Here is a 16,790-nt window from a genome sequence, read left to right on the forward strand (position 1 = left end):
GTTGTGGAGCAGATATGATCGCTCGTCTAGAAGGCCATCAGTGACGCACAATGCCGCAAGTGCCGACACGGATTTCATTTCAAGTGCTCTATCTACTAGGAGAGTGTACGTATCTGCTGTGGCTGTGGCAGGGCCCTGCCGGAAAAAACTGCTTGTATGTCATGGCAACACCACCTAGCACACGAAATACAGCTCGCCAAAATAAATGTCGCAATTGGCTGTGTGCACCAAGAGCGAATAGCAATGGGAACACTAGCCAGCACGTTGCATGCTTCTCCAGGCTCGTTGTGATGGCACTGAGGAAGGGCTTCTGCACATGGTCGGTTAACCTGTCTTGCGCAGCTTTCTGGAGCTTCTCAGACTTGGCGGTGTCAGTGAGGGGCATCGCAAACGACGGATGTTTGCGCATTAACGTTGCTATGTTGATGTCCAGCATCACTTTGGCTGGCCATTGACGGGCAAGATAGCCCGAGCTGAACTGCAGCTCATTGTCCGGTTGCTGGCAAGCGGCCAGAGATGGCATAATGAGACGGTCGAGTACTTCGAGCAGCATGGTTCTCTCCACATCCAGGACGGGATTGGCAGCCATCCGTAATATGTCCTCCCAGATGCCGAAGTGGTTCACGCTCTTCGGCATCTTCTCCACAATGCGGCGTCCAAGTGCCTGGCAAGCGTTGCCGTATTTTGCCCACCACTGCAAACTTTCGTGAATGTAAGTCCATCTTGTTTCTATAAACTCTTGTGGCAGAGGTGGTGGCACTGATGTTATCTTCTCACTGACGTAGAGTGACTTGTAAAAACTCGGTCGCTGCTTGTGAACATACCCAACTTTGAAGTGCAACTGAAATAAATTGAAATCTTGCATTGTTCCACGCTGACCAAAGCCATCTGTCATGGCATTTCGTAGAGCAATGTTCAAAATACGTGGATAGCATCCGATAAATACTGTGGGTACACTGAACTTCTTACCCAATTCCACTGCTTGACCCTTGCGTGCACCGGACTGAGTGCTTGCATTATCTCCCATCACACCACAAATCTTGTTCACACCATAAACCTTCTTCAATACATGGTAATCCGTGTCTGCCTGGTCTGCTCCTCTTCCGGTTTTCACAATAGTATTGGCAAGCAGATACCCAACTGGGCCACCTCTTTCCGCAGACCAAATGTGCACGCCCAGCATGTGCCGGTCTTCCCCTCGTTTATTTGAATCATCCGCGAAAACTGCAATGTCGAACTCTGTTGTTGAAAGTTGCTTTCGCAGAACAGCTTTATCTACTTCTCCTAGTAGTACATTCCACTCAGATAAGGTTGCTGGAGAAACTGCTGTGCCAAGATTGTTGCATGGTGGTTCACCGGTGAGAATATGATGGCAAAGATGTAGTGCTACTGCAGCCTTCTGGTTGCTGAGCATGCATGCAATTTTCAGATAACGAACCTCTGCCATGAAACGTGCACTGTGTCCCTTTTGTCCTTGCAACTTTGCAGATATCACCACTGGAGATCGTGCCGAGTGTGGAGGGTGATCTATGGCTCGTTTTCCCCGCTTGCTTTTCGTCTGGGAAATCCGGAGGGCACGAATTTCCAGTGCTTGTTGCTGCATTCTTAGCTGCTGCTGCTGCTGGCATTTCCGCTCCATTATTTTCAGTTTCTGCTGCAGCTCGCTTTTTTCCTTCTCCATGGCTTCCAGGGCTTCGATGTTGTCGCGACTGCATGCAGTTAATTCATTCTTTGTTGATTCACCGTGTGATGTTGGCGTACTATGCATTGTATCGGTTGGACTCAATGCACAGGCTTCATCCTTCTCAGACTCCGGGTCTTTGATACATGTATAATCGTGACTGCATGCGGCTGGTTCATTCTGCATCATTTCCCTTTGCAGAGGTGATAGGTCCGCACTAAGCGGTATATCAGTTGTGCTTCCCGCACTTGGAGCACCCACTGACGGAACCTAGAAAACAGTCATATTATGATGCAGAGCACAAACACTGTGTTGGCATCTTATGAGTCATAGCTAGCCATTATGTATTGTTTCATAATCTTTCATGCTATTCTTTTTTCACCACTTTTATTGGAAGTGCTCCCAGGATAGTTACGCACGCGCTGCCCTTCTTTGAAATAATTCTACTCGAAGTACTTTTATTTTAGTTTCGCACCACATGTAGATCTAATTCCTTTATGGTACATGTATTGCTTCTGAGCTAGATGAGGATCTACACTTCACTTCTTTTTTGCTATGAAAACTGATGTTGATATCATCATGGCACGCAAATATTAAAAAAATAGTACTACTTCAATTCAAGGAATTGCAAAAAAAAGCATTCGACCTGCAGATTTACCTCGTCATCAAGTCGTCCATCCATGTCAGCACGAGCCACGCACCCAACAGGAACATTTTCCTGGGGTAATCCAGCACAAGTCATCAGTTTAGGTTTCTTTGCCAACCCAAACTGGCCAAAGCGGCCCTGGTTCCTTTGTTTTCTGCAACGGTAATCCATCCCTGCGTTACCCTTCGCACACCTAAGCTCAAAGGGGAAATCAGGGAGGGTTACCTGTCCTTGTCGTTTTATCGAGCAAAGGCAGCTCAGCTGCTCCTCCGGCCTCTGCTCAGCAGCACCAAGATGTCTCGTCTGAAGATAGTCTCCTTGCCATATATGCGACTGTTATTTGAAACCAGGTCATAGCACGACTCAGCAAAACCAGATACCCAAGAAGCCAAGATCGAGACACAGAGTCTCCCACACACAGCGCCTGGATGTCTCATCTCGACAGTCGACTCTAAAACAAATAAAAGTAGAGATCCTTTCTCCTGAGAAAAAAAGAAAAAGCAAAGCACGAATCAAGCTGTTCGCGTGGATGAGCATGAATGCGATCGAAAGAATCTCCGGAGCTCCGCTGGATCATGGATTGATGAGGAAGTCGAAAAATAATGAATTGTTCAGGCTCACGTGCGCGCTGCGTGACAGCTTGTCACAAATCAAAATGGCCGCCATGTCGCGGCCTGACTGCCATACGAACTGTGAGCCCTAAACTTATAACGAAAAAATCGCAGCCGTTAAAACGTTAGATTTACTTCCTCGTTGTAATTACATGTCTTACAGTACTCAACAGTACATGGAATGTACATACCGGTATTCATCAACAGTACAGTCGGTATCGCCTATAAGGTTGGCGGCTATAGTAATATACCGGATATAGTGATCAATTTCTCAAATTCATTTTCATTTGCCATAACTAAGTATACACAGTTATCGCGTATAGTAATAATCGTCTATAGTATTATATCGCCTATAGTGATCAAATTCATATTTCAAAAGACGTGTATTACACTATTTTTGCATCGGTTATAGTGACTGATGTAAAATCAAGCGATGTCAGAGGAGAACAGGGTGTTACTTCTTCGTGAAGAACTTGTCCAGTGAGTGTTGTTTGGTGAGTTTTGCTTGTACAAGTTGCCAAAATATGCCTCCATCATGAGGAAATGCTGATTTTGTGTGTCAGGAGCTACAGCCAGCTACATGACATTGTACATGTATGTAGTGCGTATGTGCACGGCGCGCTGAGTCGTTTGACACCCCACTCGCATACATTGCATGCAGTATCGGTCATAGTAATATATCGCTTATTGTGATAAAATGCTCAAAATCAAACACCAACGCTATAGGCGATACTGACAGTACATGGAATGTACATACCGGTATTGATCAACAGCACATGGAATGTACATACCGGTATTGATCAACAGGGCATACTACACTATAGTACTTATCTCGGAGAAATCGAAGAGATATCAGCAGCAAGTCATCTGGCCAGAAGACTAACCATATATCACTCTGCGCCAATTTCTGCTTGTCCAGCGAAAGAAGCAACCGCCCCTGTAAAACACACACGCCGGATGAGAGAATCCAGTCGTGTACATATCAGTTTCTAGCATTGAACACTTTAATGATAGCTTGCATAGACCCCGGTCCTACCGGTAGAGCCATCATACACAAACTTGCTGCATGGCCTGTGGTCTAACATTCACCCACAACTTGACCCCAAACTGTATGCTTACAGTGCAGTGTATGCTGGGTACAGTGCAATGTGTGTGTACAGCTGCGGTACATACCCGGAATAGCCAGTACTGCGGTACACATGGCTGCAGTAGAATAGCTTTAGTGTAGTCGATCACAGCTGCACGACTCTGTATTCGCACAGTTAAAAAAACATCAGATATGCACATTCGAATGCAGGTGTTAACTCCATCAACTGAAGAGTGGCCGCATGGTGGTAGGGAACAGGATGAGAAGTATGCAACAAGTGTGGTTTACCATTCTCCCAGCTTGTGCAGCAACCATATGTGCCAATACCAGGTATGTTTCAAGCGCATTGAGAGCCACAGAAATGTCGAACATACGCATAATTATGTTCATGTTCGTTGGGTTTTAACTTCAGTTCCATTCACTCAATCTTCACAATCATGAGCTTCCTGGGAAAAGAGAAAATGAATTTACCATGATGATCTATGCACCAGCTGACCACGGTTGTTTTACGTGATTTTCCCTCACCTAATATGTCGGTTAACACCGGTTTTGCACCAGATTTAATCAGGAATTCAGGATTGCTGCCAATCGTACTAGAGATACTGTTGGGTTCTGCCGAACTCGAGCTCTTTTTTGGCTCGCCCGGGTTCCACCTAAACTCTCGAGGTTCGAACTCCACATGGCACAAGCTTGACTCTCGTACTTCGCCCGTTTTGTTTGGGTCTCTGGCTCGCTATTTGAGACTCATTTTTCATTTTTCAAGAGGAGCTTGTGTGAATAATTATGTTGCGTAGAAGCAGGGGCTTCTAAAGTGACTCCCAATTTGCTTAGCACTTAGATCATCTGGTTCCTGGTAGGTTTACACCTGTGGAGGTTCTGGTGAAGAATTCTTCCCGTGAGGAGTGTGTGGAGGGCGGACAAGTTGTCCTGGGGGAGCCGGGTCACCTGCTCCACACTGTCGACTTCGATCCCCAACACAGTCGTCACAGTGGTTGGAGGGGCGACCTTATCCTGGCCGGTAGCCACTGGAACGCCAAAGTTCTCGAAAACGGCCAACGGCGTAGCCTGTTGAATGGCTGCGGTAGATGACAGCGGAGAGGAGCTGGGCAGGGCGGGGCGACGCCGATGAAGTCGTCCAGATAGTGTTCGAGGTCGTCCAGGGAATAATTGTGCCGGAGTATCCAACATAGCGCATCTGCCAGCAGGTTGAAGAGAGCTGGGGAAGACCGCAGCCCGAATGGCAGGGCCTTGTCACAATACTGCCTGTCCCAAACCATCCCAATAGCGGCCAATCATGTGGGTGGACAGGGGTGTTGCGGAACGCGTGGCGGATATCCACCTTGTACATTCGCACGCCCTTGCCGTGACGGATAACGTGCGCCACAGTAACGTCCACAGTGATGTACTGGAGGCTGTACTGCTCTTCGGGAATGCCATCGTTGATACTAGCGCCTGCCAGCGCTGAAAAATGCACTATCAGGCGGTAGCCACCCGACCTCTTCGGAATGACACCGATGCCAGCCGAACGGAAGTTGACGAACGGGGGTTGCAGAAATGGACCGACCGTATGGCCAAGCTGAGCCTCCTTAGCGAGGCAAGCTGAAACAATCTCAGGGAAACAAATGCCGAAGCAAGATTCTAACACAGCAAAGAAAGACGGGGACCGTCATAGCCAACTCTAAAACCATAGCGCAAACCATCTAACAAATGAGTGACAAATGCAGGATCAGGGTGTGCGTATAATTCAATTTCTAATGCATCAAGAACAATTGGAGTGTGAGGAGTGTGTGTGTGGGTAGGGCCGGGTGTGTATGTGCGTGCGGCTCAGACACGAATGCATTAGAAACAACATGAGTGTGAGGCATGTGCGTGGATAAGGCAGGATACAGACTAGCCGGCACCGGGTGGTGATGTTGTCGAGAGCTCCGCAAAAGCAGCAGACGTGGCAACATCGGCAGCTGCGAAAATTACACTGGCCCTTGTTGTACAGCTCGCACGCTGGCTGGGTCGCGCCGGGCTTGCTTTGGTCCCGGGAGGTGCAAGCGGAGGCCGCGTGTGTAGAGGTCCTGGTCCACTACATCCCACTGCACGGTGAGGCTGTGGGCGAGTTTACGTCGGTATGCCTCGTCATATTGGCACACCGACAGCCACCGATAGCGTTTTGCCGCTTGAATAATGCGCAACTGGCAGGTGAGCAGCGACACCGCCTTCATGGGTTGAGTGCCACAGATCAATGCGCAATACACTGACCATGCCTCCAGCCAAACGGGCAGGTTCTCGAGCTTGCGGCGTAATGGCAGTGACGGGGAGAGCACCATCTGGCCGCTGTCCTCTGACACCCGGACTCGCTTTGCGGCTGGCTTGTCCGAAAGAGGGGGGGGGGGGGATGAGGAACAACGTCAGCTCCACATATTCCCCACGCAGCACCTTGTTGTACATACTGCGGGGTACATGGTCTGTCACGCCATTACTGGACTTGACATTGACCGCACTAGGGTTACACACATTGTATGCAAGATTGCTAGAGATATTCACAACCAATTCAAACTAGAAGGGCACATAAGAGCTAAGGGTAGTCACACCACTAGGGGGAGACACTCGACGCAGCTACAGGGGTAAGGGAGCTAGTAGGCACACGTGTAGATCTACTACTCTGACTATTCACACCCGTACCTGTGGGAAGCGACTCCTCCACCTGTACCCGGGGATCGGCAGTGTTGGTGGAGGCAGCCGGGCGGGACGGACGGCGTGTCGTCTCCGCCTGACCCGAGGCTGCAGGGGCGACGGCTCTAACAGCCGCCTGGACAGATGTGGCGATCAGGGCCTGAAGGGTCGCCATTTGGCCGGGAGAAAACCTGGACGCCGAAGCCAGCGTGGCCGGGGGAGCAGGGGGTGCAGCAGCAGCAGGAGCTGCTCGAGCAGGCATGCTGTGGGTCGCGACACGTCTGGTGCTCATCGTAGCAAAGAAGGAAAGGAAAAAACCTCGGAAGGAAAAATCTACGACTTGACGCACAAGCTGCAACTGCAAAGAACACTCCTTCGCACAAAGACAGCTCAGCAAAACACGTCTCCAAATTAGAAGCCATATCTACGATTGTCCGTAAAATTTTGCCAGGCCACATGCTGAGCACGCGGCTTAGCCACGAGGTGGTCACATGCCACGTGCTCGCAGCACTCCACCACCAGCATGCGTGTGCCCGAGCTAACTAGGCTTTGCTGCGCTAAGCCCACATTTAAAATAACGCAGATCTATGCGTTTTCATTCATTTTTTATCAATAATCCATCACATTCCAGAATCAAAGGGTCTTACCCCTCCACCACCCTCCACCAATCATTTTCAAGTAAAAAGCAGGGCGCCCGGTTTTTACCCCAAAATGGGGTACTATCAATAATACCCTATTTTTCGGGCAGGGGCATGTGCCAGTCGTAGAACCGGCTCGACACATACTACTTGCATTCGTCCCAAATTCAAAGGAATTTGGCACTCAAGCAGCTTTACCGATTTTTCAAGATAAACCAGACGAAGTGCCACCATACTGATAAGTGGTGCGTACAAAACAGCTGTGTGACCAGCGCCGGAGAGCGCAGATGATGCAAAAGATGCGCCAAATGCATGCTGCTCCCGGTCATGTCATTTTCCTTCATTTTCCTTCATTTTCTTTGGCCACTGGGTCGAATCTCCCTGCCCATGCTTACCTCGTTGAGACTGCTGTGCAGATGTGCACGGCATGCGTGTGCCCTGTCATAGGTCGGCTTGCATACGATTGCCATGTTTATGTATCGCATTGCCCTGTAGAAAAGGGGAGAGTCACACCAATCCTTCAGGCCCAGTGTTAGAAGTGATTGGCATTGCAATGTACATACAACCTTCCATCATCAGTTAACTGTAACACTACGTACAGCTACCTGCATAGCAATGCCTATAATTATGCTCATACGTACACAAGTCACATACACATCCAGTCATCCACACAGACTGTACATGTGCAGCTCAATAGTACACAGGCACCATAACACCTACAAGAAATTGGCAAAAAATTGATAAGTAACAAAAAACTGTGATCAAGGGATAGCTGAAAGAGTCTAGCATTTGCCTTAAAACAAAAGAACAGGCTATCTCTCCGAGTACGGCATGTTGGACTTGCCAATGCATGCACTGTCTTACTCATTCGTGTCATGTTTGTAATTCTTGTAGATCAGTCCCAAGCAAACCAGAGCGGAGGCATCCTGCGAGTTGGTTGTAACAGCAGATTTGAAGTCACGTATTGCTTCGTCAAATCTGCAAACAGAATTTTCACAAACACAGAAAATCACAAATACATTGCACAATGAATCATGCACATATCGAACATAGTTCAGCGGGACTAGCACAGCGCCCACCTGTATACATGCAGGCAATGTTAGTGTGCGCCTACCTGCAATGCAGGCAATGTTAGTGTGTGCCTACCTGTGATGCAGGCAATGTTAGTGTGTGCCTACCTGTGATGCAGGCAATGTTAGTGTGTACCTACCTGTGATGCAGGGCATAGATCACACCACGGTGGAGGAACACCTCTCCGCTTATGCTGACTTCATGATCCAGGAGCAGTGCCATGCTGAAATCCTTCAGTGCACGCTCCCAGTGGGCTCTACAAAAATAGGAAGAGAGAGACACACACACACACCGAGAAGAAGAGTTATCAATAAGCAAGTCTGATAAACTAGCAAGTGGTGCAGCTAGTTTCCCACTATTGAAGTAACTGTTAGCAGCATGGGTGTGGGTCATTTATGAGTGAGCTACATACACAGCGACAGGAGTAAGTCTACCATACCAGCATCACACAGGGAGTAAATAACAACCGGATCTACCAACGAAAAACAGATATACTGCTTCTAGAAGCTAGAGTCACACAATGGATGTGATAGAACTACTTACTTCATCAGGATACGACCACGGTAATAGTATGCTAGAATACAGTCTGGATCCAGTGCTATCGCTGATGAGAAGTCCTTCACGGCATCTGTAGGCTGACCCTGCAGCATGCAATGTAGAATTGTAGATGGTAAATTTAATTACATGCAGCACACATGCATGCTATCCTGCGCTGATGACACTTCAACCATGCATTGCCTCGCTATTATCATATCCCAAGGGCCAGTTGCGTCATGCATAACGGAAGATAAATCGAAATTGATAAGTCGTTTCTACCTGATTTCTCTGGCCTGTGAACTGCAGCTATTCATGCCACATCCTGCAGTAGACTGTAAAACGGGTAATGATTGCAAAGTTGAGATGTTTGCGATTTTCCGAGAGACGTCAATTTGCAAACTTTGAAAACTTGCAAAATGCATGCGATTTTTGCGAGAGGCGCCGAATCGCAACTTTGAATGCTGCACACCAGTCTCAATGTCTAAAATGCAAACATATTCGGTCACAAGCCTTACCCATTGTTATAGTACGTAGCAGTTATGGTAGTTCACTATACTCTGAAGTACATACCAGTTCAACAAAGACCTGTCCACGGTACAAGTACATACCAGTTCAACAAAGACCTGTCCACGGTACAAGTACATACCAGTTCAACAAAGACCTGTCCACGGTACAAGTACATACCAGTTCAACAAAGACCTGTCCACGGTACAAGTATGCTTCCTTGTCATTGGTCTGCTCGACTAGCAGTGTCAGACCATCCAGGCATTCACGATAGCGGCTTGAGATCCACCATGACACAAACACAACATAAGACACACACACACACACACACACACACACACACACACACAGATTTAGACAAAGGTATACGTACAGTTTGAACTTGCATGCAGTGACAATGAGATGAAGTTGAACAAGTAGCAGGAAAGGAGATGATCAGATGCCTCATGACAAAATATGGTTATCGTCAGCGACCTATTTTGAACAGATGTCACACTGAGCATGCACAGGTATCGACCACTTTCATATGAAGGCCGCAACAAACAACTCATTCTCCTGGCATGTGATGCACCTGCACCACAACACTTAAAATGAAGTAGCTTCATAGGCAAGTATGAGCTGTCTGAGCATCTTTCAATGACGTGCATCGGCCAATGTTAGGCAAACCGGCGGTCATTTGAAGATTGGAAGTTCTGCTTTTGAGATTCAGCACTACATCTCTGCACCATGGCAAGAATTAGCTGCCCGGTGCTGGGACAACTGTTGATCAGAATGACTAGCCTGTTTGCTAATTCGCAGGGAGACATGTCAGGAACGTGGCAACACACAGGTCAGTTTAGCAATGTCTGAAAGAAGATAGAGCCTCTACCATGACCTGCTACGTTTACATGTACTTTAGTTTCTTGGTGATTCTTTTTTCTTCTTCTCAGGATTACAAATTTATTCCCTCTCTACTGGAATTGAAAGGCAGAGGCATATGTATGTTCATGATCAGCTCGTTTGTTTTTCTTCACCAGATACACAGGCGTTTCTGCCTTCTCGTCCAACCATACGCCTAGAAGCTCAATAAAAGATGAAGAAGCTTCCGCTCTGTTCCTGTTTTCGAAGTTGTTTCATTGACACACTCCCACAACGGTCTATTTGTCTTTAGAACAGAAACACACTCACAATAGACAGCAGAGCAGATCAGATACTGGTATGGCCCAGGGACTGACACTACTACCAGTCGGGGAGATGTCCTATCTAGGACATCGCACTCTGAATGAGTCTGATTGGTTACCTGTCCCAGAGTTGTCATGGAAGCGTCGGTCGCGCACACGCGATGAAAAGAAGTGCTGCGTGAGCATTTCTGAATGTATGTGGAGGATGCACGATCGTAATGGCGATGGATTTCTTTCCGAATTGGTCAAGTTTGAAGGAATGGGGCTGTTAAGTGATTACGTCACAGTTCCTTCGATACGCATAACAACGATCCCACTGGGGACAAACAAAAGTAGCGTCGTCTCCACCGACCCAGTTGTCAGTGGCAACATATAGGAATCGTGTACATTTCTTCGTTTCTTCTTTGCTGTTTTCAGTGAGTGTTTTGTTTTCTCTTTGTCCTTGATCTCGACGATGTTGTCGTGCTCATTACCTTACTGAGACGTCTCTTGTGACTGTAGCAAGTGTCATGGAGGATTTTATTGGCGTGACAAGGTAGATCGCCGAGATCGAGCGTGAAAAACGCTCTGCATTAGTAGCTCCTGTAGAATGTTTTCTGGGTTGGCGTATCCATGGTCAACAAAACCAAGGTGCAAGACAGCATGAGAGATCGTGTAAACGATGTGAACTCCAAAAGGTAAGCTCCTGAACAAGTGGAAAGATATGGGTATTTACAAACTCTCTCTTCATCCATCGATTGGCGCTATGCATTGCATTTTGTCTTCACAGATAATCTGGCCAAATTTATTGTAACTAGAGAGTGCAATCGTGCACTGCTTGGGGCCCATCCCAATGTCATCACATGGCTGTGGTGACTAGTGTATATCTGGGAGAATTTTTCCTCGACTGATACGGAGTGCAGGTGGATCGATTATGAGAAATGCGAACATGTGAAGTAAGTAATTAGTTGTGTCGAAGAAATGTGCAATAAAATAAAATTTACTTTACACTCAAACATACACTGTAGATGTACATGTAACATCATGATAATGATTCCATCTTCATTGTCCCGCAACTGGTACACCATACGCACCGAATACATGGTGTGTGTGTGTGCGCGCTTGCGCGCGCGCATGTACATGCACACACTCTCATACGTGGCCAAGTCGGCCAGATGAACAGACCATGCATTTACACGAGGTGTCCGTAATGTCATTGGAACGCTGTACTTTATGACTTTATTCCAAAAGAGTATGTCTTGCCCCTGACGAATGGAGTTGTGTCTGTGCTCAGCGGGTATCGGGCTATGACGCAACACTGCAATCAGCGCTGCAATTAAAAGAGCACTGCATGGATTATTTTGACTAACTTCCTTTGCGTTTACTTGGTTGAGCCCGTGGTTTCATTTCTGTGTTCTGTCATGATTGGCCTCTGGAAATAATCAGAGTGGATGTCATTTTGCCATATATGTGTGCCTTGTGCGACAGGTTCAAGGCTAGACGAACTTCACATTCGGCGTGCGATCTCAGCGTCTGGGACCTGATGAAGTCTTGGTTGGATGATTATTCAAGCATGATACTACTCGACACACCAATGTTCATGTCAATGTAATTTTTTCAGAGCTGCACTATTTACGTGTTGATGCTTACTTCGGTGTTAGCGTGTTTCCCCCGGATTGTTTCTATCATCATGATCGTGCGTTCTTGGGCTGAGCGAGCACATGCACAAGTGTGCAGCTATAACCCTGTGTATCTTTGGTTACACTTTGTTCTGCAATGCATGTACCTTGTAACATTATGTGCTTGCACTGCTTTGTCTGGCCTGCGTATTTCAGGACTATTCAGTGCATTAGACCCAGGTTTGTTTGGTTGCCGGATGACCTCTTGTTGCGTCGCTCAGTATTTGTATTCATCAATTTTTGGGCTTGAGAATTGAGCTGTTGTGTGGTTCCCAATATGAAAACATCATGCTGGTGCTCTGTGTTTCGATTATCGACTGTCGGAGCAGTCATGCATTTATTAGCAGAACGGTCAATACTGTAGTCTTTTCACGTGTTTGTCTTTTTTGTATTTTCGCCGGGGGTATTAGTGGTAACGTTGCACACAGAACGACAGTGTTGCATCACTGGACGACCCTGCCTCTGCATCTGACTTAATTTCCCCAGGATCTGGTGCAGTTACACCAGACAGCCACTTCCTGTAAACACGCAAACAGCAAAAGAAGAGATCCCGCAAATCAGGAAAAGCCATTATGGAAAATATAGAGTAGATCATACAACATTCAATAATCTGGAGTAATTACAGTGAGACAAACACTTCAAACAGTGCTCTCTCTCTCTCTCTGTCTCCATCCTTCCAAAAATACCCTATGACAATTCCCTAGAATTATTTTATTTTATATTCTTAGGACATCATTCTGAACATAATAAATTCTTCCATGGGTCTTCAATCACCACGGAGGGCGAAAATATATCTAAGTCATGCAGTTTACGGGAGGTACGAGCTGTCATGGATATAGAGGCTGATATTGTGCCAGCGTGAGGGCAGAGACAGAAAGAAGACACTGATTTCTTGAACAACTCACCTATATATAATCGAATCCACAAGGAGCGCTCATACTTTGATCCATCAGGACGCGAAACATCTTCAAAGCACTCTCAAACACGGAGTTTTACTGTGGGCAGCCAATTTCACAGCCATCATGAAGGCACTCGACGACTACAGGAGTTTTGTAGAGGAAAAAACAAGGAGTAAAGAGCGACAACAATCGCTTCAAGAAAAAGCAAAGAAAAACAACTGTCTCTCCAGTCATTTAGATGCTGTTGCCCTTGACATCTGGTTCCATCCAGAGGACGCGACTTTTGTTTGTCCCCAGTGCTCTCCGTTGCTATGCGTATCGAAGGAGCCGTGACGTCACACTTAACAGCCCCATAGGCGGAGAATATCAGACATCGGCGGGGATTGAGGTAGTGTATATTCGATTCGCCATCGAACACCCGAACGAATGGCCGTTTTCGTTTGGGGATTTCATGTGGGGTTTCTCGTAGCCACGCGGCGCTTCTTCGGAAACGATTGGTTCTAATTAGTAATTATTTGAATGTTTTGCCTTTGGAATGTTTCTTCACGCCCCGTGCGTTCATTTCGCCCCAAACCTGGCCATGCAGAGGAGGAAGACGAGGCAGCAGGCGCTAGGCGCGTAAATCACTACCTGGAAGATATTATTTGGCCAAAGCTTGCTGTTGGCGTTTTTGATTTCTTGGATACGACAGCTCTTGCGGCTAAAACTGGACCTTGGACGGTCTTTCTTGGATATCAACCCAGGACGTGGTGGTCATGGACGTATCGCCATCGCTTTCAGCCAGATCCTTCTGCTGCCTGAAACCAATGGCGAAAGTAAAAGCTTTATCGCAGCAGCAGCTACTGCTCTGCTGAAAGTGCGAACACAAATTGCTTCGCCAATCCTCTTGTGCACTTGCAATTTTCAATGCGACCAAAACGATTCGCTTGCCAGTTCCTTTGTCCAGGCGTACTCCACAACAAGGAAAATAAAATTCGTGAAGGCAAGAGGCAAGATACGAATCTCGACTCGCTTGAGGCAAGCCGCCAGGAGAACGACAACTAATTGCTTTTGAGACGAAAGGCCTTCGTTGCGCTTGAGTGCGACATGTTCATCTTCCTCGGCCGCGACACAAAGTTTTGAGTCACGTGTCACGATTACTATGGGAACAGCATAGTATGTATGCTGGGGCATGCTGGGTTCCGTGATGTCCTATCTAGGACATCTCCAGGACTGACTACTGGATCCATCAAATAATTATGACAATCCCATACACTTTAAAAAAACTAGAGACCACAAGTTTACAAGTTTTATAAGTTTTTAATTCTAATCTTAATCCTTAGCTCTCCATCCGAGTTTACTCCCATGCACTATTTGACATGCTGTAGTGGCCACTCAAGAAGCTCAACCAACACAAACATGCTGTCACTCACCCGTTGGAGAAAAGATAACGAGTCAGTCTCCACAGCGCTTCAGTGCTGCTTTGCTGCAGGCTCACAACATGTTCATAGTCCGCCATCGCGAACCCCATCTCCTTTGTCTGCAGGGAAGGAATGAGGTAGCGGCAACGGAAACAACGGAGACGCCAAATCAGCACCGATAGGCATAACAGGGAAGAACATTGGCAAGAAACGGGTAGACCCTAGTGCTCGAAGTCTGGCCATGGTATGCTAAGTCCATACAGGTGAAAAGGCATCGAACAATTACTTTACAGTCCATCCATAAAAAGGTGATATCCTAGCTTGTGGTAGTGAATGGGTCAACTTTAAGTTTTCTACGAAAGCATACGCACTTCATCATACTTCTGCCAAAGAACGACGCAATAAAAAATCCACCGTGGGTGAACCCATCACAGCTCAAGATTGGAGTTGCACACTCTTGGTTATGTACTCTTGATCGTATGCATGACAGCTCCTCTACAATGGGGAGGCCAAAGGTTTTGTCAGGTCCTCAGGAAGATCTCTTGACTGAGTATTGCAAGTCAATGGCGGAGAGAGGCTTCGGGATAAGCAGAAGTAAGCAACCAGTTGACTGACCTTTTGCCACCTATATGTTGCTGTCAACTGTATAGGACGTTTTGAAAATTTGGTTTCGCGCTGTTTTATGGACCTACGCATTATTTCTTAGAAAGTGATTTTGATGACGCGCTTGTAGCTCAGCTATACTGTTATTTGAACGGAATGCATCACCACTGATTACTACACATCGTACTGATCGTAGTCAGATTTACTCTAGTAGGGGAACTATTGTTGTGAAACAGCCCTGACATTGCGACAAGGCCACTGTGTGGATTTGACTTCATGCATGAACACAGTAAACAGACATGCACAATACGTGTCGACAACCCTGCACCCCCTGCTGGCTCGAGTCGAGCGCCTTGAAGAACGAATCGCAGTTCTCCCGGATCCGGACGGCCATCAGGCGGCGGTCCCATCAGTGGCAGATGTGGTCGAAACCACGTCCAACATCGTCACCTATCACCTTCCGCAGGTTGACTCCGGCCTCATGGGCATTTCCGTCATACAACCGGCGCTGCCTCCGACAGCAGTGCCCATGCTCCATTGTTCCCACGGTCCCGTGTAAGTTACTTGAACAAATCACACACAGCGAATACACTGATCTGGAGGATCTCCTCCCGGAGAATGTGGGCGCAGGGTCCAAGCCCTTGGAGCTCAGCACCACCAAGGGAGAGGGCCGGCGTGTGTCCCTCAATTTATGTGTGACGAAGAAGCGCTCCATTGTTGACTTCACTGCCTGGTTGGAGGCCTACACCATCTATACGGCCTGTGTACTGAAAAATGCACCCTTCCGAGCACTGGAGCTGGTGACGTACCAGCACATTATCTGTACTGCCAACCAGCCGTTTGCGACCCCAGCTGTACTGGGATGTGACCGTGCCTTCCGTGCATTAGCGGCAGGAACTTCTTAAGGAAATCTGTTTGACCTGTACTTCGAAGTAACACAGTCTGTAACAGAGGCATTCACAACCTCTAATAGCAAAACGTGAAATTAAGCTATATTTCGTCATCGTTGTGCATGTGTAGGACTCCAGACACAGTACAAGCACTAGCAGGCGAAGTGCTCAAGTCCGAACGGGAATCACCTGCAGCAACGGGCAAAGGCTGGTGGAGAGGCTTTAAGCGCAGCCACCCAGAACTATGCACTCGGGCACCGAGATCCCTGGATGTGGGGCAAGCCAGAAATGCATCCGAGGCAATCCTCCACCAGTTCTACGACCTGCTTCAAGCAATATCAGAGAAGCATGGAGTAGACACCAGTTCAGTATGGAATGTCGATGAGAAAGGCTTCGACCTGGACCCCGCACCACGGAAAGTAGTAGCCAGCAGAAGACAGCGGAACCTCAGCCAGCAACACAGAAAGTCACAAGATCACATCACAGCGAACATGTGCGTAAGCGCTGCGGGAACCATCTTCCGCCGCAAATAATATACAAGCGGAAACAGCTATCGACGTCACTAACGTCAAGTGGGCCACCTGGCACACTATGCAGTACGAGCGCAAATGGCAGCATGGACAAGACATTGTTCATGGATTGGTTCACGAAGATATTGCGCAGCAGCACGTCACGTGACAAGACCGAGCTCCTGCTGATGGATAGCCTTAGCAGCCATATTTCAGTTCAACAAATCAAGCT

At 47.5% G+C, this 16,790-nt stretch overlaps 1 protein-coding gene and 1 long non-coding RNA gene across 3 annotated transcripts in view; one reads left to right on the forward strand and one right to left on the reverse strand.

Moving 5' to 3' along the window:
• Nucleotides 1-16,790, reverse strand: part of LOC135806120 (uncharacterized) — an 87,537-nt gene that overhangs the window by 28,245 nt on the left and 42,502 nt on the right. For both annotated transcript variants that reach the window (XR_010551205.1, XM_065320272.1), the window contains exons 24-31: nt 14,569-14,675; nt 9,620-9,716; nt 8,942-9,039; nt 8,538-8,654; nt 8,192-8,305; nt 7,723-7,816; nt 4,112-4,186; nt 3,823-3,875 (exon numbers count right to left, since the gene is read on the reverse strand). Coding sequence is in view for 1 of the 2 variants with exons in the window: in XM_065320272.1 (XP_065176344.1) it covers nt 3,823-3,875; nt 4,112-4,186; nt 7,723-7,816; nt 8,192-8,305; nt 8,538-8,654; nt 8,942-9,039; nt 9,620-9,716; nt 14,569-14,675 (755 nt within the window). In the remaining variant the exon portion in view is untranslated. The remainder of the gene's footprint in view (nt 1-3,822; nt 3,876-4,111; nt 4,187-7,722; nt 7,817-8,191; nt 8,306-8,537; nt 8,655-8,941; nt 9,040-9,619; nt 9,717-14,568; nt 14,676-16,790) is intronic.
• On the forward strand, nt 10,890-12,150 carry LOC135806121 (uncharacterized). Its single transcript, XR_010551206.1, has 3 exons — nt 10,890-11,276; nt 11,369-11,534; nt 12,067-12,150. It is a non-coding gene; the product is annotated as an uncharacterized LOC135806121 (long non-coding RNA).

Source organism: Sycon ciliatum, chromosome 1 (genome assembly GCF_964019385.1).
Source record: "Sycon ciliatum chromosome 1, ocSycCili1.1, whole genome shotgun sequence".
Lineage (NCBI taxonomy): Eukaryota > Metazoa > Porifera > Calcarea > Leucosolenida > Sycettidae > Sycon > Sycon ciliatum.